This window comes from Magallana gigas, chromosome 4, assembly GCF_963853765.1.
Source record: "Magallana gigas chromosome 4, xbMagGiga1.1, whole genome shotgun sequence".
Classification (NCBI taxonomy): domain Eukaryota; kingdom Metazoa; phylum Mollusca; class Bivalvia; order Ostreida; family Ostreidae; genus Magallana; species Magallana gigas.
Window position 1 is genome coordinate 53915259 of NC_088856.1, and position 22129 is coordinate 53937387.

Genomic DNA, 22129 nt, shown 5'->3' on the forward strand with positions numbered 1-22129 from the left:
AAATTTTAGCAAGCAACTGCCCTATTACAACTATGGGTTAACCTAAGCACCCTGCTAATTAGCTAACTTGCTAATACTGTACAAATAATCAAAAAATTTTTACATGCCTGCAATTTCTGCTTTTTCTTAAAGAGTATACTGCATAGTCACAAGGTACCATGTTTTGTGTCTAACAAAAGTGTGTATATTTAGTGAATAAGTCAAAGTTCTTGGAAATTTCACAGAGTGTTTTCAGAAAGCCACAGTCGAATGTACTTTCACACAAGCAAATAAAGCAGAAAAAAATAATCCTAAAAACTACTGACAACATTGAATGTTCCCCAAACACTAGCAAAGATAGATATGGCACTTCACAAACAAATGTACAAGTTTCTTATAATACTGCCTTAAAAGGCCACAACAATTCGTCAATACATTTCTTGCAAAAAATATCAAGGTAATAAAATAGAGCCAAAATTCACAATTAACACTAGGTGTTCAATTTTCCTCTCTGTCCCCTTTCTCTTTGATTAAGTAAATATGTGCTGACAATGATTTAGATGCAAAACATAAAAACCAGTAATAAATACAACAACTTCATCTAGTATCTTGAAAATTAACCATGCATGCAGCTTTAAATTTTTTTAATCTTCATTCTTCATGTGAATACAAAGTAACTTCCTCTTTAGATGTGTGTCAGGTTGTTTCTTTATTGCTTATTAAGTTGACATTTATTCCTCATGAATGCCCTTACTTATAAACCTGTTCATACTTTCCTAAATTCATACTTAATTTTACACATGAATTTAAAATTCCTTGATGTTCATATGTCTGTTTTCCCTCTTCATCTGTCTGGTAAACTTCCTTCCTCTTCTGTTATTTTAAACTTCCTTTTTCTTCTTCTGTGTACTTATACATTCTTCTACACTTTCTATTTCACTTACATAAGTAGTTAACTTCCTCTTTAGTCTACATGTTTTTGTTGAGTTCCTTCAGTATGACCTCTGCTTCCTTCCTGTCCTGGACCGTCACTTCCTCTTCCTCTTTATTAATGGTCAGCACACACTCACACAGTTCTGTCATTCTGTGCTGGTGTTCAAAGTAGTCTGAGTTCTGTAGAAGAAGCTTCACCAGGATCAAGATGGAGGAACGCATCTAAAACAAACAAAGTCATAACTGAGACCATACCTGTTAACCCTCCCGCATTGCGCGGGAGACTCCCGCAAAACGGCCTAAAAATCTAAGATCTCCCGCATCCAACCTATCTCCCGCACGGGAGACAAATTTCTCCCGCAATCGTATTTGTCTCCCCCATACCCCCCCCCCCCCCAATTCTTAATCTTTACATGCAAATTTCAACAACCACTGTGGGTTTTTCTCTGATTTTGAGCTCAAAAGCTGCTGTGTAGCTTGAATATATCAAAATCCATCCAAGTACTGTCTACCGCGATCATAGTATGACATGTTATAGTCCAGTTTACTTTTTACGATTATACTTCCGGTTTTGACTTAAATCAGTTACGTATTTAGTTATGCATAGGCCTTATAAAAAATAAGTAAAAGCTTAAAACATCTTGATTTTACTCTGTAACACCAAAGAAAACAATACACAGCCAGTGGTGTCACTTAACAGGTGCACAGGTAAAGCACCCAAGCTACGTGCAGTGAGGCGTGACTAATTCTGTCTGGCCAGCACAGTCGGTAAAACTCAAAGTGAGTTTGGAACACTGAGTGTTTATACAAGCTACCGATAAAAGTGAAGCTCGAGGAAAAAGTGCATGTAAAAGCATTAATTTAATTTAATGTTGTTTTGTGAATTAAAAATCTATCCTATATATAAGGCAAAAAATAATTTTAATGAATATAATTTACTGGTATTTTCTTAACTGGGTTTCACTGCAAATTCAAAATACGCAAAATAAATTTTCTGTGTTTACCCTAGATGTCAGCATGCAGTGATGGTTCAATACTGAACAATAAGAAGACTTAATATAAAAAGTGGCACTATTGACTTCTTGTATTGTACCATGCAAACAAAATAATAGTTTTCTGAACATGTACAGCAACACAAGTTGTAATTGCACACTGGTATAGTCATAGAAATAATAAAATTTAAAATGATTGCAAATGCATTAATAACAATGGTAAAATAAGGTATCTAACAGTATTTTTAATATATATTTGCATTTCACGTGAAAAAACGTCGTTTACGCAAAATCTCCCCCTTAGCCAAGTTGGTAAGGGGGAGATTCTCCCACATAGCAGCTTTGAAAGGTTAACAGGTATGTGAGACCTGAATTACATCTACAACATACAAAACACATCCATAAACTTCCACTTTTACTACCTTTGATCATTATTTAGCAAAAAAAATTCAAAGATAAAAACTTTTAAATTTTATCTATTTGACTTCTCGTCCCTGCTTTTAAGCATGAACTCTTCCTTTTCTAGAGGTTTTAATGGTTTCAGAAAGGTCAAGACCACCCAGTTCTCTAGCTGCAGGTCTGTAGCTCTCAGTCTAAAAAAATGCAGATGCATGACCTGGTAGCTACAGTGCCTCCCATAGTAAAAAAAAACTGCAATTGCGCTAGTTTTGGAGTGATTAATCTCATTTGCAAACACATTCTATACAAATATTTGATTCCAAAAAATTCCTCGAATAATTTACTACATATATCGTCACTTCACTTGCCTCTGATATTCTTTTAAACACCATCACCAGCCCCGTAAAGTGAAGTGGTGCAGTTTGTTTACATGTAAAAATGGTGACTCTCGATGTCGATGTGAACTAATATACTTTATTTTCCGAGGTCGGTTAGCATATTTCAGAGAAAGTCTGAGGCTAGTAAAGTGACAATATCAGTAGTAAATTGTCTGAAGAATTTAACGGTTCTAAATGTTTTCACAGAATTTGTGTGAAAATAAGGCTAATCAGTCCAAAACTAGCGCATTTTTTTTGCGTGCCATAAATTGCAGTTTTTTACTACGGGAGGCACTGTAGCTCCCAGGTCGTCCATCCGAATTTTTTCAGACTGAGACCTACAGACCTGCAGCTACCAGTTATCATAAATAATCTTAACACAGTGTACAAACAGTGTCTCTTCTCTCTGACTTGCAGTGGACAAGTGGACTAATGAGAGGTCCCACCTCGTTCCCCTGATTGACCAATAAGAACAAGTCTCACCTTGTCGCCAGGCTGTAGGTCCGTCAGATTTCTGATCAGAATATCTATCAACACCTTGGCATCATTGACGTACAGCAGGGAGGCGGTGCCTGGGTGACTGAACATGTCAATCATAAACTTGACCTGGGACTGAACTGGATAGGACTGGTGCTCGAACATCTTCACTGGGTCCTCTGAAAGCCAAATTATTCTAATACAGCCTACATTGTTTGTACTTTTGAATAAATATCATGCATCAACCATTTTTACAAATTAGCCCTTTACCTCTTTTGCAGATCATTCAAGTGAAGTTTTTGCATTTTATTTGGTCGATGAATTTTTCTATTTTGAGACATCACTTTTTTACCTCTTTTATTGAAGATTTTCAGTAAATTTTTAGTCTTTCCTTTTTCTTACCTCCTTAAATAAGATTTCTGGTTACTTTTCATTTATCTCACCTCCTTTCTTGAAGATTTCTAATAGCTTTTCAATCTTACTTTCTCTTACCTCCTTTATTGAAGATTTCCAGTAACTTTTCAGTGAAGACTTTTACAGTCCCCTTTTTTGCTAGGACAGACATGATGTCGTTGCTCTCCTGGAAAGGAAAGTGAAGGTTATAGGCCAGTAAGAGGTTCACCAGGGGGTCGGTACACTGATCGTCGTGGTCCATGGAGGCTGGGCTTTCTATCATATCCAGAACCTTGTCCAGAAATTCCTCATCAACAGTCTCTGTTAATACAAATAATTAACATATTGTACATGAGTGACAGTCTAGGTTACTGCAAATCATAAGTATAAGTGGAGGGGGAGGGGGGCTTAATTTTTGTGGATTTCATAGAACTTCTTATTCCAAATTAACACCCCAAGGCAGTATATAAAACAAGGTGTATTCATTCATAATAAAAGCAAATCCTTTAAAAAAAATACATCCTACTGAATCTTGAACAAATTTACAAAAACTAGCCACCACAAATATGGTGTAAAGAAGATGACAGGCGAGTTGAAGAATACCTTAATTTTACATTAAAAACTAGATAATTCTCCAAATTCAATTTTTTAACAGTGGTTAAATTGTTAAAACCATCTCAGACAATCTGTATTGCTGATTTTGGTTTTGAATCAGGTAATTATCTCCTTCTAGATCATTATCAACACACACCATTTAGGAAGAAATTATTATGGCAAAATAATTTGTTAATGAACTGTCTTACCCTGTAGATTGGAGGGTATTGGTTCTGCGGTACAGAAGATCATGGTGAGGACCAAAGTTACATAACTCAGTCTCTGAGGCTCTGTAAAACAAATCAAAGGCGAAACTTTTTCAAGTTCATGAGCTATCAAGTAAAAGTATATACCACATTTAATATCAAGCCTCTAAAAAAAATAAAAAAAGTTTTAAAACACAACAGAAATCCAGGAGTCCTTGACCTTTACAGAAAAATATTGATAGCATGGAATCGATCAAATATTGAATAATAATTTATTTCTAAATACTCCTACTAGAATCCAATGTATTACCACACACCCTGTTGAAACTCATGCAGTGCAATAGTATACAATTATTTAATGCTTGAGCAGTCAATAGACCAGAATATTTTTTCCGAGGTGCAGGGAACAGCTCAGTATGATCTATTGCCCGAGGCCAACGGCCGAGGGCAATAGATCATATTGAGCTGTTCTCTGCACCAAGGGAAAAAAATTCTAGTCTATTGACTGTTCAAGCATTAAATAATTGTTTTATTACCTAATTCCTTTTTTAGTTTTCGGGGTTTACAATTTGCATATTGCAGATGGTTTTCGTGCCATTATGCAATTTACTAAGATTTTTTTCATCTTTTACATGCACAAAACCTGTTGCATGCATTACAACATCTCAATTTAATATTAGTTTACACAAAGAAGGGGGAGTCTTCAACCCATTAGATTTTAAATACATGTAGTCTTTTTACCTTATATGAGGCTTTAAAACTGTTGATTATTTGATACTCCATTTTGATAACATTGAATTTGGTTTCACGAAGTACTAAAAACAGCGTCTATGTAAAAGAATATACATTCCCTGAGAACTATCGAAAGGATGTAACATTAACATACCCGCGTTCTGAAATTCGTTGCCGGTCCAATAGATCGCAGTCTATTGACCGGCGGTCCAGTAGATCGCAGTCTATTGACCGGCGGTCTAATAGATAGCAGTCTATTGACCGGCAGTTCAAAATAGACGCAAATATTTAATTTGTAATAAAACAACAAAATCCTTTTGATAAGGTAATAAAAATTTATATTGAATTCTTTATCTTTTTTTTTATCTTTAGATTATACAAGATTCTCATTTTTGTTGGACAGATTATCAGAAGGTCGAGTACAGTGTGAGGACCACAATGCCAAAGGTTGCTCCGTACCCTCGTTATGATGGCGTATCTCAGACACCAGCTCCAGTGGAAGGATGGAGTACAGGAGATGGGAGATAACTGAGGACTCCAGGCCACAGAGAGCTCCAAACACCTTCAGTAGAGACAACCTTAAAGGCAGGCGAACCTCCTTAAACAGAGAGAATGAGTAAAGTTAGTAATACAGCTTAGTAAATGTACTATTAGTCCAAACACCTTCAGGAGGGACAACCTTAAAGGCAGTTGAAACCTCCTTAAACAGAGAGAATGACTTAAGTTAATGATACAGCTTGGCACTATTAGTCTAATAAGAAAACTGTAACTGCAGTCAAACCTTCATACTGTAATTACACAGAACAAATGAAGAAGTTTAAGGTTCTTAACACAAAGAAATAGTAGAGTTAGTAAAACAAGTCAGAACTAACATGCCCGAAAACCATAAGGTAAGACTATGTTGTCTAGTGATGGACGGGTCAAAGTGATGGACGGGTCAAAGTGATGGACGGGTCAAAGTGATGGACGGGTCAAAGTGATGGACGGGTCAAAGTCAGAATAACTGAGAGCAGTTTAGGCACATATTGAATGACATGTTTGTCAATATTCTTTTTTGATTGGCTCAGTCATTAATTCTAGGAAATTAAAGCAAGTTACTGATAATTCTTGTTTTCACCTCACCATTTGATAATACTGCACCAAGCTATGGATACAATCATAGCCATCCGAGGCTACAGCATGGCGGCAGGTCGAGGCCTTGGCATTTTCCTTTGTAAAAAAAAACACAATATACATAGATTATGATCTATATAAGCCAACATGGAAACATATATATATTTTTTTTAAAATACTGTAGATTCCTGATCAAATGCGAGGAATTAATTTCAGCGTAAAATTGCAAGAAGCAACCCTCACCGATTTTAAAGTCTCAAATTTATTTTTTAAACAGTTTTAAAGCAAACGAAATAATAACAAAAAATCAAAGATCGCGATTTTATCCCGCAATTTGATACAAAACAGCGGAATCGCAGAATTAAGTACTAGCGTAAAATAAGGAATTTACAGTAATAAGAGTTTGACTGATGCATAAAAAATTCTTTAAAACACTATCTATTTCACAATCAAAGTTTCTCTGATAATCTGTAAAAGCAAAAAAATTTAGTTAACGTAAAGATTAAACCTCATTATCATTTTGACATCATTTTGTAAGGATAAGTTTTGATGTTATCAATGAAATTTTAATTCTTACAAAATGTCAATTGATATGTCTTTCTGAATGTATATTTATTTTTGCAAATAGTATTGTTCATTATTGATACTTTGTGAACAATGAAATAAAATCCCTCAAAAATTAAAACCATTTTGATTACAAAATCTACGACACTATAACCCCAGAATATTATCTGTTTCTTCAGTAGCTTATCAAGAGGACAGTCATTGCAATACCAAGATGGATAACAACTCCTCGAGGACTGATAAGATAGTGTGCTGGTCCTCGTGGAGGGCCCAGCTCCTCTGCTGCGAGTCCTCTTTACACTCGGTGATCTTGTCAAGTAGCTCCTTGATCCTCACGTGGTCGTGACTCAGGTCATCCTCTGATGCTGTACTGACCTAATGGAGAAATAACAGCGAAATCACCATCAAATACCGGTAACACTAACGGAGAAATAACAGCGAAATCACCATCAAATAACACTATAATCTGGAAAACTTGTGTTAACCTGACATAATAGAAAAATTTAAATGAAATAAAGATTGTATTTTTTAAACTGATCTGATGGTGAAATTAAGATACCGGTAATTGTATCTTTGAAATCTGAATTAAAGAATTGAAAAAAAGAAAGGGTTTGAAAGGTTCTAAGTAGCCAAACTGTTTATTGAAAAAAAATGACAGTGGCCTTTGCTCAACAGGGGAGATAAAAAGATTAAGTCGAGGTTTCAATGAAGCTGTTATGTTGACGCTGATTCATGTGATTATGTCCAATCAACGGACAAGCCTAGTACACGTACCTCTTGGAATGTACACAGGATTTTCTCCATCAATCCGGCAGTTTGTGGCATCTTGTTGGCAATGTGAGTGAGCACCACCTCCACTGCCAGGCACGACTTGTCATAGCTTAGCTTGGTGTGGCGCCTCACCTCCCCCACCAGCTCAGTGGCCAGGTTGGAGGGGAGGGGAATGGTGCTGATGTTGATCATCGTGGGTCTGTCCAGCTGTTTGACTGGACTGTTAGACAGAGAGAGGCGGGAGGACAGGGATATCACACTCTCTGACTTCAACATCTTGTTGTCTGACACCGACAACAGATTGGAGTTGTCAGAGGACACAGCACTGTCACTGGGGACCCCAAGGGAAGCACCCTCACCACCTATGTTCTGTCGCCCTGGCTCAAGCAGGTGCTTGGTTTCTGTGTCCTCCACATGCACCCAACCGTTGTCCTTCTCATCCACACTTGTTGAGTGATGCGGCGATGCGTGTTTTGTGGTGTGAGCTGCTTTCTTCTTGAGTGAATCTTGAGAGGAGTGGCTACCTTTATGCTTGAGTGAGTCTGAAGAAGAGTGTGGGCTGGAATGCTTGGCTGAGTCTGCTGTAGAGTGAGAACCCCTGTGTTTGAGGGACTCCTGTGAGGCGTGAGATTTACCCGTGTGGTGGGGCCAGGGGTCCTGAGCCTCGGGGGTCCAGGGAGACTGATCCACAGGCACTGAGGGGGGAGGGGGGGCTGGTCTGTGCTTCTTCTTGATATGAAAATCTACAGCACAAAAATAATCAAATAACTTGGATCAGTGGGGATTGTTACTTAATGAGACATAAATTTAAACATATACTCATTAATAGCTAAAATTATGCTCAAAGCTACATTGCACTGTTAGTCTACAGCAGCAAATCATATTACTATAACTAAGTTTACGGCTAAAAGTGTAGACAAAGTCACATAACTCTTTAACCTTCTTCTGCCGTTAAAGAAACTCACATCAATCAGTAAGTTACGGGTGAAAAGGGTTGTGCACATCTTTCTACAGGTTTACAGCTTCATACTCAATAACTTCACAGCTACTGGCCTACAAGGTCACATCATTCTACAAGTTAACAGCTTGGGGTCTGACTCACCAAGTAGGTGGTGATGTTTTTCTGGAGTGCTGTGCTCACTATGCTCGCTGTGGTGACTCGACGTCTCCGAGCTACTGTCCGTCTCTAACAGGTAATGCTCGGGGTTGGCCTGGGGTCCATGCTCCTTCAAAACATGATCCCTGTGCACTCCTAGTTTACTGGAAACAGAATAGGTCAAACTCTATCCACTGCATGATTCTTGGTTAAATAGCCTTAAACAATTTTGATTTTAGTGATGCAAGGAATAGGAGGAGTTGAACTTAAGAGACAAGGATACATTAAATCCTGCTGTACGGCTTATAGAGATACATGACTACTGAGGGGTATCCCACCATAATATAATTCTGTTTGTAACGCGACATTTGATTGGATAGAAAAATTTAGTTTAATTTGCTTAACCTGGTTTGCACATCACAATGCATCAATGTCAAAAACGTACTAATCCGCTTGACATTACATTTGAATTTTGAACAGATTAACATCATATTTAAAAGTAAAACGCACTCAATTTGTGTATAGTAAGTTACAGAAAATTAAATCATAAGGAATGAACTCAATATCTACCCAAGTTATACGAGTTTAACCTGGGTTGGAGCAATAAATGCGTTTTTATAATCGGCTTCGTATTTTATCAAGCATAAACTGCCCCAACTCAGGTTATACTCGTATAACTTTGATAGATATTGAGTTTATTTCTGGAGTACATGTGTAGATTAGGTTATCCTGGTGTACATACTTACTGGAGGTTATCCCGCTGTGTGTGTGTGTAGGTGCCTGAGGCAGCAGCTTGATAATGGATGTTCTGTATTGCTCTATCTATGGAACTCAGTATCTCAGCCAAAGTTGTCTAAAGAATACAACAAAAATTTGTTCACATTTTAAGCTTTTCATATGCTTATTTCAGAAGATCTCTCTCTCTCTCTCTCTCTCTCTCTCTCTCTCTCTCTCTCTCTCTCTCTCTCTCTCTCTCTCTCTCTCTCTCTCTCTTATGATTTCATCCTTTGACATTGAGAAAATGGGTGAAGTGTATAACTTTTGACTCAAAGATTATCATGTGTTTTCAAAGAAACTTGGTTATGTTAGACATTAACAGACTATCAAGTTGATATATTTCAATCTTTCTTTGAGTAAGTAAATAAAATGATTTAACATTATTTTCTGAAGCTTTTATATTTTATGTGTGGGGGTTGGGGGGTGTTACATGTCTATTTCCGGATACTTTTAACTTAATTCCTACATTCAGTTCAAGATCCGCTCCTGAATTCTCATTGGCTGTCCCAAAATAAAACCAATCAAGGTCAGTTAACATGGCGGACAAATTCAACTTGCGTTGTTGACATACACGTAAAATAACCGATACATGGACTTATATACTTGATATTTTTGGATTAATTTATGCCATACACAACTACAATGTTTAAGTTCAAGTAAGAAATGCGAGTGTTATTGTCATTTATATAAGATTTGAGCCAAAATCGTTGCGAGAGTGAATCACTCCTACACTTCCACCAATACGGAGATCCTATGGAGTTGTAGCCCTCTCCCAATAAAAAAAAAAAAATCAGGAGAGGGCTACATTATTGCAGCTAGGTGTGTTCCTATTCACTTTACTGTCTCTTCAAAAGCTGGGCAGAACAAAGTGGCAAAAAGACACCACCTCCTCTAAATCTAAAGCGATTATGAACGGTTGCCTATTGACACATTTACGGGTGGCATTACTAGAACATTCTATGGGTCAATAGGACAAATGCATGCTGTTCGTTTCTGATGCAAATCATAACAAACTATATGAGCTGACCTTATATATAATTTGAAGTCTCAAATATGGTTATAAATAAAATGTGCCGCATAAGAATCGTATCGTGCAAAGATGACTTACTGTATCTTCTCTTTCAACGTAACTTGCAGGCACATAGCCAATTTCGCCAAAACCGTTCTGCACGAATAGCCAGCCCTTCTCCGGTTTTTCTAGGTCAGTGAATTGGTCGCCTGCCTCAAAAGACAAGTCAAAGTTCTTCGTACTTGCCGAGTATTTATATAATGCCCGAAACATTTTGCATTGAAAATTATAATTTTCTTAGGCATCCATATTGTTTTAGTTGGTTCTTTTCAGCAGAAAGGGTACCAGCTAAACTTTTTTTTTTTTTAGTTATTAGGTTGTTCTTGAATAAATTCGATTTTATGCAGTCATCAGTTTTCCTCCTTCTTTTAAAATTCATTTTAAATTACATATTAACAGTTTTAAACGATACTTATCATGCGGAGGTTTCCCTTTTTTGTATAAAAAATATATATCATGGAGTCATCAGTATGACATGTAGATCTTATTTTGAAGGAAGCACAAAGCCACATGTGCGCAGAGTCAAACGTAATTTTTTTTTTTAATTTCGTATTACTTTTCTTCATTAGAATTGTTGTACAACAAGCAAGAAACAGAGCTCAAAATATTTGTTATAAAAACAAGGCGTACGTGTAGTTATTGTGTTTTTAAAATTTTGTTAAGGTTTTATTAAGTTGTCTCCCATCTTGGCTAGCCTCTTGTAGAGGAGCAGAGTAGATCGCAAACCTCTGGTTAGCGAAGATAGGTGTGAGTCGACATCTCACTGTACACTTTCTTAAATCAACATAAAATTACTGATTATTAAAGATGTGAAGCATAAAAGTGAAAAAGTCAAATAGGCGAACAAATGTGCCATTTTTGGATGTAATTATGATTTTCAAAATTTTAAAATAATAAATATGGACAAAAACCCCAAGCGGATTCGAACTTGTAATCTGCGGTTCACATGCCATACACAGGCATTCAACCAAATATGTTAACCCAGCATTTTCTAAATCGCTCTAAATACTTTTTTAATTCATCAAAGAACGCGCAAAATAAATTAAGGTTAAATTTAGGTTGAAAAATATAAGGTTAATTAATATTATAGGTGTATCTATAGTTTTTTAGATACGTAAATAAGTGAACAATTAGGTTGCCCTACACCTACATTGTACCTTAATTCGGTGCTGTGAATTTTTTTTCTTATGTCATTTTCAATATCGATGAATCAAAGTGTATAATTTTATAGATCCGTAATTTCAAGGGACTTTCTAAGGACCAACAGCTCAGTCATGTGTCGTTATAGAAAGCAATTCAAACACGTTTTCAAATTGTTCTAAAAAATCAAAGTAATAAAAGTACTAACAACCAGCCCATATATTAAAATAATTTAATTTTCTGGCTGTAACGCGCTTTCTGATTGGCTAAAAAATTATTTTTTATCGTATAAAGAATGTTGCCTACGTCATATAGTAAGATTTACGTCAATAACGTATCAATAAGCCCGACGATACGTTTGAATTTTGTACAATTTTGAGTCATTTAAAGGTCAAATGACCGTTTTTATCTACAGTGAAGTGTAAAAAAAATGAATTATAAGCAATGAATTCAATATTTATTAGTTTTGTACGATGTAAAATGGTTTGAAACAGTTTACGCTTTTTTATAAACCGCTTCGCGGTTTATAAAGAGTTAAGTGTCCCAAACCATTTTATATCGTATAAAACAAATAAATATTGAATCCATTCCTTAAATAAACACTATAAAACACAATACACGTACAAAGTATTAGATTCATGCATTTAATCAATTGTTTAAGAACGACGATATTCCAGAGAAGCGAGATTATTCCTTAACGCGGAAAAAACCGATTAACTTATAATGCTTGAAGACTCGAGTTATTTAACAATAAAATGATTACTTTGGTGATTCATTCGGGATATGAAGGTAGCGACATTGCAGAAAAAAATACATAACCCGCGTTAGCGGTCTATGTAATTTTTCCTGCAGTGATCCCTACCTTCATAACCCGCATGAATCGTCAAAGAAAGCATTTTGTTGTTTATATTAACATCTTTCTTTTAACTAATTAATAAATTGATTATAAAAAGTAAGTTTAATTCACTAAATTACTCTTAATATACATAAGTACGTTAGCTAAAAGAAACAGCCAAATCGTCTTCTGTGAAACTTTGAGTCTGACATCATCATGATTATTTTGTGCAGTCCGTCGCTGTAGGTTTAGACCAATCGATAAACAGGGCGTGTCAATTTCCGACATGTCAATTTCTTCTCAGTTTCAGCCGCTGTAGATTTCGACCAATCGAAAAACGGGGCGTGTAGATTTCAGTCTGGCTGTTTCTATAGAGCTATGAATTAACTTAAGTTTTCGTAAGAAATAGAGGGAATAATACTTGGTAGATGTAAATGTTTCTAAATAGAGACAAATTACGCAGACGACTACACGTATCTTTACAGAGCGAATATGTTCCGTATGCAGGAAATATATACACATTTTACGCGCAGTTTTATTGAACACGACAACCACTGTTTCATTTTCATAAATATAGTTAGGAAGATGTCTTTATGTTCTGTATTTTGATGTTAACAAATTAGTGTCCATCGTGTTTGAAATACCTGTATCATTCTTTAGAGCTACTCGAATAGATCTGATTCTGGCTCTTCGAAACCGTCAAAGTGTCAACAGAATTTAGATAAAGGCCAAGTCTGAATTAAAAGGTGGAAGAAATTTATCCATGGATTTTATCGTTTGAGGAAAAAATAGTAGGAAGAAATAAATCAAAAAAAACCCGTGGTTATTCTAATTGACGCCACACCTGATGCTTTAACCTTTTAACGGTGAAAGTGTTTTCATAATTTTTTTTTATATGATTATTACATTAATTATATAAAATTAGCATTTTTTCTAAGAAATTTTACTTATTCATTGGAAAGAGAAGAGGATCAATATAAACGTTACTTGTCATAGATATTTACTGTGTATAAATTGTTAATTAGGAGGTTGGGTGTGGGGGTGAGGGAGGTGGGGGGTGTCAACAATTTACCAATCAGATCTTTATCAAATTTTGACATATGATATTTTTGGCTACACACTAACATTTAGTAAAGAAAAAAATCTAGAAATCCTGATCACTTTCCTGTTCCTCTATATAAAGCTCTTCTTCGTAAGGAAATTGAAATACTCTATAAATGTCCGCCATCATAGAACACTCTTAAAATGAAACTCGCAAAACAATTTAAATTTACAATGCAAAAGAAAGACTGCCTATAAATGGATAAAACACTTTCCCTACTTAGAATATACATGTATAGGGATGGGAAGATAGCGGTCGGTTCAATATGTTACACTGCATATTCAAAGCAGAGTGCATGTTCATGTATGATATAGTAAAAACAGGGTGTCATAGGATTTGATCACGTGACCAACCAAGTTCATATTCCGATGAACCTTTTATTTTCCTGTTTATTTCTTAATTGCAGGTTCATGTATGGTGTAGTAAAAACAACATAAAACGTTATTGGTTGCAATTCAAAAGAATTCATTAAAGAATGTACATAATTTAACTCCATGGGACTCAGTGATATGGATGACCATTAGTAAGTTCATAGAAAAATCTAAGCAATATGTACAGTGTTATGATAATCAAGCGACTATTAAATTCCATACAAAATCACCGCCAGGGTGCAGGCAAATACAGTATAATAGAACTTCTCAAAACATCAACTCATTGCTTTTGTTTCAGTACAAAAATAAATCATGCTTATATCACATAAAAAAAAAAGAGAGAGAAAAATTTCTCCAAATCATTTTGACCTTCAACACTTTGTAGTTTGTTCAAGATTTAAAATAAAACAAAAACAAAACTTGGAATATTGGTCCCAAACATAGCACCGTAGAATATTTCGAGCCCGATCAGAATTTGAAATCGTGCTCGGACTTCGGTAATGGTCATAACACACAGGGAATGGACCTCGTTGGTGATGTCAAGGCGGGTGTAGCCAACGATTCGACGTTAGAAAACGTCGCCGTCATCGGAGACAGTGTCATGTGATTGGTGGCGAATGTGGGGAACTGAAAAGCTGATGCGGAACCGCCGAGGCGGGGACTCATCGTTGTTATTGGGCTCAAAGAACTCCAAAAATGGAGGAAAGGCGTCCTAGGGCCGATCACCGGGCTAGCCAGAACCAGGGGGGTAGACAGGCCAGTGGACATGGAGACTTTCGGACTTGGAATTGCGAGGCTGGAGAGAACGCTTGTTGGCAAGGGAGACGGGTCGTGTATAGGGAGACTGAGGGGGGTGGGCTTGGGGCGCGTCGTCGATGAAGATGACATCTTGTGGTGATGTAAGGAAGACGACGGCGAAGATGAAGATTTGGGAAGAGGAGGCGATGGCATTGACTGTGGCTCAGATTTGATTAAAATTACTGACGGGGGCCCGGATGTAGACATCACCATCGTTGATGTGGGGGTCGCGCTTGCGTACCTGAAGTTTCTGAGGGCAGATGCTTCAGTTTTTACTGTAGACACTGCAGTGGTACCCTGATTGAGCGCGAAATTAGCAGACGACTTAATCCGCGCAGCGTCGTATGACGCAAAATGCGGCATCACACACCCTTGCCCTTTAGCCATGTTTTCCATCATCGCATGGAAAGAAATTTTGTTTTCCGTTTTAACAATCTCTGGAAAAGACACAAATTTGTACACAAACTTTTGTCCCATCACTTTTTTGATGATGTTTTTGTCGTAGTAGTAGCGCAGCGCTCGGCTGAGCTTGTCGTAGTTCATGTTGAGCTTGTTTTTGCGCAGTCCCCACAGTTTCGCCACCTCCTCAGCGTTGATGAGCTTGAACTCTCCCTCCGTGTTGGTCCACTGGATGATGTCTGAGTGTTGGTTCCCGACCAACAGCTCCAGTAGGAACTGCCATAGCGTCACATTGGTGTCCATCACGGACCCTGCCAATCAAAATAATTATGAAGTTACAAGGGGATTTTTATCAATATCAAATTGCAAGAAATCAATATTTAAAAAAAAACCCAGAAGATGAGTTTATGCATGATTTAAACCCAAAACTCAAAAGACAGAATATTAAACGTTTAATTTTGTTAATCAATATAGTTGATTCGATGCATAAAATGCATGAAATCAATCGAAAATCTCAAAAAAGAAGGTGTTACGATGAGAGTTTTATCAATATTGTAATACATATAAATTAAAAAAAACTCAGAGTGCAAGAAGTTTCCAGGAAGTTTAATCAATAATTATCATAATTCATGATATCAAACAAATTAACGTTATTGCTATCACGTTAGATCATCGTTCTGTGTTGGGCGTCATTGTTAACAGAACCGTTTGTATCAGCGGACATCGATCATACAGAACAGCCCACACATGACATCTACAATTCACTCAATTCAAACTCTGCACCGTTACTCACGGGCCGCTTACACCACGACGATTGATCACCAATGATATATCAATACGTGTACTATTAACTTGTATGTGTTTATTATGCATAATTAAGTCTAAAATGTCATCGACGACCGCTCCATCAATTTCTCTAACGCAATCAGACACGACCGTGGCAGAGATACATGCACGCGACAGAATTTGTTACCCATGGAGATGGCTTTTTAAGGACATGTTGCCCTCAAGAGAACAATTTATTAAAATTGGGATTTCCCCTTTAATTATTGTTCATATTTTTCCTCGATGTTTACTTTAGAATTAATTTTTCATGGATATGTCTCTGTTTGCTGTTTTTGGCCCTTTTCTGGGTTTGATTGAGTCAAACAGACGATAATGACGAAGAGTGCTGTTGGGAAAATCCCGTAACTTACAGATATGGTGAGAATTAATAATAAGCGATCGTGCACTATGGATGCATTTAGAATAGGGAGTTATACTGCCTTATCCGGTAAACTTACAAATTTATCTTTCCTTCATGTTCAAATTTCCCCTCCCTCATAGAGACAAGTAAATACGGAAGTTCGCAATGGCGGAAGACTTATTTTGAGAACCCAGTTTGACGACCAAGCGGAAAGCTAAACATATACCAACTATATATGAGCCGGAAATCATTCATCCAAATGGAGGAACAGTTTAGTACCACACTTGGGATTATGCCAAGCGCTTGCAGACCCTTGAATATTCATACAAGTTATAATTGTAAACAACTGTATTCGCTAGTATGCATCGTCTTTTGTTTATATATTTTAGCGTAATATCCCAGAAAGTTTGAGTTGAATTCAAATAAACGTAAAAATCTTTAATAAAAAAGCCACTCACCTCGTTGCTTAGTTACGCAGAGTTTTTTGTTAGGGGGTTCCCCAGCGTCTGAAGACAGGCGTGATGACGAATCGGAGAGATCGGGGGACGCCGTCCACGATCGGGCATCTATAAATAGCACAGAATATCCCAATGTAAAAAAAAACAAACAACAATATCCTACACACAGACCGAAACAGTAAGATTACCTTCACCCCCACCCCACCCCCCAAATAACCCACGATGCCACATCACTCACCCCCAATGCACTTTACTGGCAAGTCTGAGGTATCGGTTGCGGGAGAGGAGTAGACTTCCACAAGCAGAGACATTGAGATCAAGAGATAAAGGAACTTTTTTGAGCACTCTGGGGGATTTCTCCTTTGATATTTAAGATGTTCAGTTATAATTACGTAGTGACGTCATATTCTACGTGCCCTGTTGTTACAGCGGGTCATAACCGAGCTTACGACATAATGCAACGTGACGCTGCTCCTTTCTGACGTCAGCTAATTACATAATTATTGGTAATTTCAGCCTTCCTTATGAAATGTTAATTCGTGGCACAAAATCACGTACCTGTAGGATGCAGGATCATTCGAGAGAAGGAAAAAAAATCAATGATGCTAAATTAGATTTAATTTCAGTGAAGTATTTTAGGAAGTAATAATCATCAGATAAAAGGAACGCCCTCTCTTTCAGTGTATGCTTATAAATATTTCAATCTCTTTCGGTTTTTTTTTTTAATTTCATGGAGTTGTAACCGCCTGGCGCAATATACAGGAAAATAATGGGAGAAATTGCCATGATCAATCACAAGAAGAAAACCAAAATACAATTTTTTTTTCAAAAATTAAACCATACAAGAACGTGAGATTGTTGACAAAGACCCAATTGTTTTCATGCACTCTATGTAAGCACTGGACTAACCTTCAGGAATAAACTCTCAATTTCAGGATCTACATGTACAATATCCAAACCAAAATCGAATATATGTCATCGATGTTACATCACCAAATTTCTTTGTGATTTGAATAAAAAAATTGGTGTAGTAAAAATAAAACCCCCATATCTACGATTCCGCATCTGTTGAGAATTTACACATTCTTTAAATAATTTCATAGCAGTCAGAGAAAGAGAGAGAGAGAAGAGGCTGAAATCGAATAGGCTCTGGTGAAATAAAGCGACTCAGCGCCGCGGACTGCGAAAAATGTTCTTCTTATCAGGAAGGGGATCTCGGCTGTCGTGCGGGAAATGGGGGACCCAGGAGGGAATGGGGGACCCTGGGGGTCCAAGACGGGGGAGGGGGTCAAGGGAGAATCGTACGGAACGGTCTTACAACACTCTAAATTTTTAATGAAATCTGCAATTGGGTTTCAGTAGCATGGGAGTATATTCGTCGTTTTATTTGTAGCTGTTGTAGCCGCTGATCCAAGTTCAAGTGCTCAATCGTAAGGGAAGAGAAATCGTATCTTACCAGAGACCAGAAAAAAAGATTTTTCCCTGAAATTGCTATTAGATTTTTTTCTTTGATTATTTGAAGTGTATAGGACGGTATCAGATTTCTTCAAATGACGCAGAACGCTTGGGAGAATTTTTTGTTTCCCTCTCAGAAAGCTGAACGTTCCTGCATAGTTTCACATCAATTCAGATGATAAGGTCGGTGAAATCATTAAAAACTGGAGGCCGCCGTTTTGATCATGGAAACAATTTTTCTTGCTCTTTTTTTTTTTTTTTTTTAAGAGAAAACTTGTATTATCAGTTTACCAACATATAGTAATTCATATCATGTAGTTACTAAAAATATTAAACTTCTATCATCTCAGTATGTTTGACAATTATTATTTCCTTCTTATGGCAATAAATAATTTTGGGAGATGCAAATAATTCTAAATCACATAAATAAATCGATAAATATAAATAAGCCATGTATATATGCAACATACCTTCCATGCTACGGTGAGCTGGCTCTTTTTAAAACTGGCTTTCCTGGAGAAAAAAAATTAAAAAGAATAAATATATATTTTTGTTAAACTAACACTCGCTGAAGTCACAATTAAAATGAAGTTAATCTTTTCTTTGAATTCTCGTGATTTTAAACTCGGCGTGTGAGCGAGGTCCGCTCAGTGTAGCCGGAAATTTCCCGGAATAATCTTCCTCATACGCAGCACAAAAAAACTAGCACACATACGTAAGATAAAAAATATACATTGAGGACCTTTAAATCTAACAAAAGACTTACAAAACGCACAGCTGGTGGGATAGACACACACTTGTGTGTGGATCTTCAACTTTATGAATGGTATTCATTTAGCAATGGTGATTTCCCTTTTTCCGGTGTTGAATACTTCCTTATTTTATCTAAGTGCTAACACTTCGTATGTATGTGTACATGCAATTATATGACTTGCTGGATTTTTTTTATATATATTCTTGCCAGTTGCCACTAAATCAATTGTTCTAGATTTTAAGATGACGCAACTCCATTTCCCCTTCTAACTATTAAATTCATTTACATTTTATATAATATTTATACCAGGTTTCCCTATTTTACTCAACACCCCCCCCCCCCCACCCCCAAAAAAATATATATAAAAAAAACTTTTAAGTCGATGAATATCCGATAAAAGTGAAATGACCATATCTTGAATAAATGAGATCTGATGATATTAAAATATTAAAAGCATATCAAATGTACTGGTTCGATGTTTATATCAGGAAAAATCACTATAATGTATCCTTATCTATAATGTGTAGAGAGATGACGGAACATAAATGAATTTAAGGGTTATGGATATATATATATATATATATATATATATATATATATATATATATATATATATATATATATATATATATATATATATATATATATATATATATATAGTCCTTATCATGCCGTACAATGCCAATACATGAGTTAGTACATGTAGAGTCGGCACAGAGTCAATGCTCAGAAAACAGCACATCTATTTGAATTGTGTAGAAGGTTTCTTTTTTATGACCTGTTTTAGCTCTGTCTATTTCATTGCTGGTACAACGAGAGCTAACCCCACTCTGGTGACAGAAGTTATCTGATTCTTCTGAACAAAAAAAACCCAGCAATGACTGCCGTGGAGAGTCTATAGGGATGTGATGTAACCAATAAAGTCTATACTTTACAGAAACTGACGCTCTACATTATTCATGTAACAAAATCAATTTGTGTAATGTAATTGCTGACTATATACGACGCCTGTCATTTGTCATTCATTAAACAGTAAAATAGGTCAAATACCACTTGATGAAAACACATAAACATTACAATGTTCAGACATATTCATATACACGGCTTTTCCAAGCATAGATACGCGAGAGAGAGAAAGAGAGAGAGAGAGAGAGAGAGAGAGAGAGAGACTTGCTGTCAAGTACTGTACTACATTTGTACCTGCAATCTTGGGTTGGGTTGTGTGTCGTATATAACGGTATATTATACACGTAAATACAGGTATAAATAGCTCCCGGAACCTAAACAACTCTCTCTCTCTCTCTCTCTCTCTCTATCTCTCTCTCTCTGTACGGGCTCATCAATAAAAACAATGAAAACACGATGTGTAGGAGTTCTAACTTCTATAAGGAACTAACCAAAAAACCCAAACTAAATAGAAAGGAAACTGCAGGTCTTAATCGCTACATAACACATCGCAAGGATTGCGTAATATCGCCTCTTTGAGTGACACTGCACAGGTCTAAACATCACCAACACGCCATTGTTGTGTGTTGCGTCTGAGAGAACCCGGACACATTCTGTATATTTATACAAAAAAAGATAAGACTGTCTGTTTACGTTTGACAGCAACAAGCGCGTGAGTTTATGTAATGAACGTACGAATCAATACCTTTGATGCGATATTGTGTTTGGGGTACTACCCTAGTGACCTACGAAGCTAGCTTACATACGCCCCCTGCTGATGTCTACATACAAATAACTGGATGATTTAATCAGAATAAAATGTCTTAAGTTAAAACCTACATTTCAAATATTTGAGAAATTCCCGGCGGGTCGCTATTTCACACTCCAGAGGACAGACTGTAAAGCGGGTAGCTAGTAAAAACCTTGACAATACTTGATAACCGGAAACATTAGCGTGAATATTGAATAGGCCCAATGTTTGATTTTAGGGCACACTCGTGTTAATCCGACCCCCTAGTGTGTACATAAAGCCACTGAGGCTAGCATGTACATACCCCGGGGAAAATGAAGGGGAAAACTTCGTCATTGGAACCTTCTTAAACTGAATTATATACTATTTCCGCATGTGTACATGTACATACTGTCCTTTCCGATATATTTCATTTTATCAAATAAAATATACAACATGACTTATAACTTGTACAAATTTTGATTCTCAAAAATCTAAATTTTTGTAAAGGACAATACATACTTACTCTCTCTCTCTCTCTCTCTCTCTCTCTCTCTCTCTCTCTCTCTCTCTCTCTCTCTCTCTCTCCATGTGAAATTTACAATATACACAAAAACTACGTACTACTGTATATAATCATAAGATGTATCACGTGATGTTATTGTTAACAGTTTTGTAAATTCAGATTTCAACATCACTGTTACTAACCTCCAGACGTCCAGTGATATGATACAGGGTCAAATCCCCTCCCACGGAGAAATCAACAAATCCCCCCGCACTACGGACAAACTGTCTTCCCACTCAAAATAACTCGGTCAGTTCGGGTTCGAGAATCGATCTGCCTGTTGATTACTATAATGGATAATTAAAATACGATAAGTCCATTAATAGAGTTTTTTTTAAGAACAGGAGAGTTTCTCTTTTTCTCACAGACAACCATGCGTATCACGGAATGCGGTGAGGTGAATCAGACTCATCCTGACCCGGAAGCCGAGACTCTTACTTGGGGAACTCCCACAATATTGACGTCACGTTTCGCTCGAATAAAAAAGTTATGTTTACCAATGAACTCTGCAAAGGTTAAATTCAACCAATCATTTCCGAGTCGCCGTTAGGTAATTTCTATAAATAGATTGTATATTGTCAATGTTCTGATGATATTATATCACACGTTGCAAAGAAGCCGCAAGGTGGCAAGTTTAGGGAAGGTGGGTCACATTTACACACATAGCCATGTATCTGGGATTTTAGAACCCTGGCATATCTCATATTGTCTTTTGAATTTTAAACACCCACGCCGCCTTGAAAAATGCCTTCTTGGTATTTCCAATTGTGAAATGTGGGGGTGAAGCTCTAAAAAATTTTTAAAAAAATCACACGATATATTGTTCTTAGAATTTAATACAAATTATGTCATAGAGCATTGACACGACCAGCGTTTTATTTGAACTATTTCTAAATATATAAATGTACATGTATATATG

At 36.6% G+C, this 22129-nt stretch overlaps 2 protein-coding genes across 4 annotated transcripts; both read right to left on the bottom strand.

Annotated features, from left to right (window-relative positions):
• Positions 1 to 835: 835 nt before the first annotated feature.
• On the bottom strand, positions 836 to 10757 carry LOC105323816 (NCK-interacting protein with SH3 domain). The gene is made up of 11 exons (XM_011422892.4): positions 10512 to 10757; positions 9373 to 9479; positions 8633 to 8790; positions 7534 to 8273; positions 6970 to 7134; positions 6205 to 6291; positions 5542 to 5680; positions 4354 to 4434; positions 3650 to 3871; positions 3164 to 3336; positions 836 to 1134 (listed from the first exon to the last, which is right to left on the bottom strand). Exons 1-11 carry the CDS (start codon positions 10683 to 10685, stop codon positions 949 to 951), a joined length of 2232 nt encoding a protein of 743 aa, XP_011421194.3. The 5' UTR covers positions 10686 to 10757; the 3' UTR covers positions 836 to 948.
• Positions 10758 to 13997: 3240 nt separating this feature from the next.
• LOC105323817 (ETS domain-containing protein Elk-3) lies at positions 13998 to 21658 on the bottom strand. 3 transcript variants are annotated; one of them, XM_011422893.4, is made up of 4 exons: positions 21354 to 21658; positions 18687 to 18729; positions 16762 to 16869; positions 13998 to 15428 (listed from the first exon to the last, which is right to left on the bottom strand). In XM_011422893.4, exons 2-4 carry the CDS (start codon positions 18691 to 18693, stop codon positions 14425 to 14427), a joined length of 1119 nt encoding a protein of 372 aa, XP_011421195.1. In that variant the 5' UTR covers positions 18694 to 18729; positions 21354 to 21658; the 3' UTR covers positions 13998 to 14424. The 3 variants fall into 3 exon arrangements, with proteins under 3 accessions (XP_011421195.1, XP_034307000.1, XP_065939066.1); XM_034451109.2 differs by lacking the exon at positions 21354 to 21658 and adding an exon at positions 18983 to 19075; XM_066082994.1 differs by lacking the exons at positions 18687 to 18729; positions 21354 to 21658 and adding an exon at positions 17000 to 17586.
• Positions 21659 to 22129: the final 471 nt, after the last annotated feature.

What these genes read in the sequence shown, in the direction of transcription:
- LOC105323817 (XM_066082994.1), bottom strand. Translation starts at nt 17,072, where the DNA reads ATGTCTCTGCTTGTGGAAGTCTACTCCTCTCCCGCAACCGATACCTCA. An exon ending in GCCAGTAAAGTGCATTGGGG is followed by an intron (nt 16,870 to 16,999) that starts GTGAGTGATGTG and finishes TGCTATTTATAG; the next exon opens with ATGCCCGATCGTGGACGGCG. An exon ending in CTGCGTAACTAAGCAACGAG is followed by an intron (nt 15,429 to 16,761) that starts GTGAGTGGCTTT and finishes TTTGATTGGCAG; the next exon opens with GGTCCGTGATGGACACCAAT.
- LOC105323816 (XM_011422892.4), bottom strand. Translation starts at nt 10,685, where the DNA reads ATGTTTCGGGCATTATATAAATACTCGGCAAGTACGAAGAACTTTGAC. An exon ending in TCCTGTGTACATTCCAAGAG is followed by an intron (nt 7,135 to 7,533) that starts GTACGTGTACTA and finishes TTTCTCCATTAG; the next exon opens with GTCAGTACAGCATCAGAGGA. An exon ending in AGGAGTTGTTATCCATCTTG is followed by an intron (nt 6,292 to 6,969) that starts GTATTGCAATGA and finishes TTTTTTACAAAG; the next exon opens with GAAAATGCCAAGGCCTCGAC.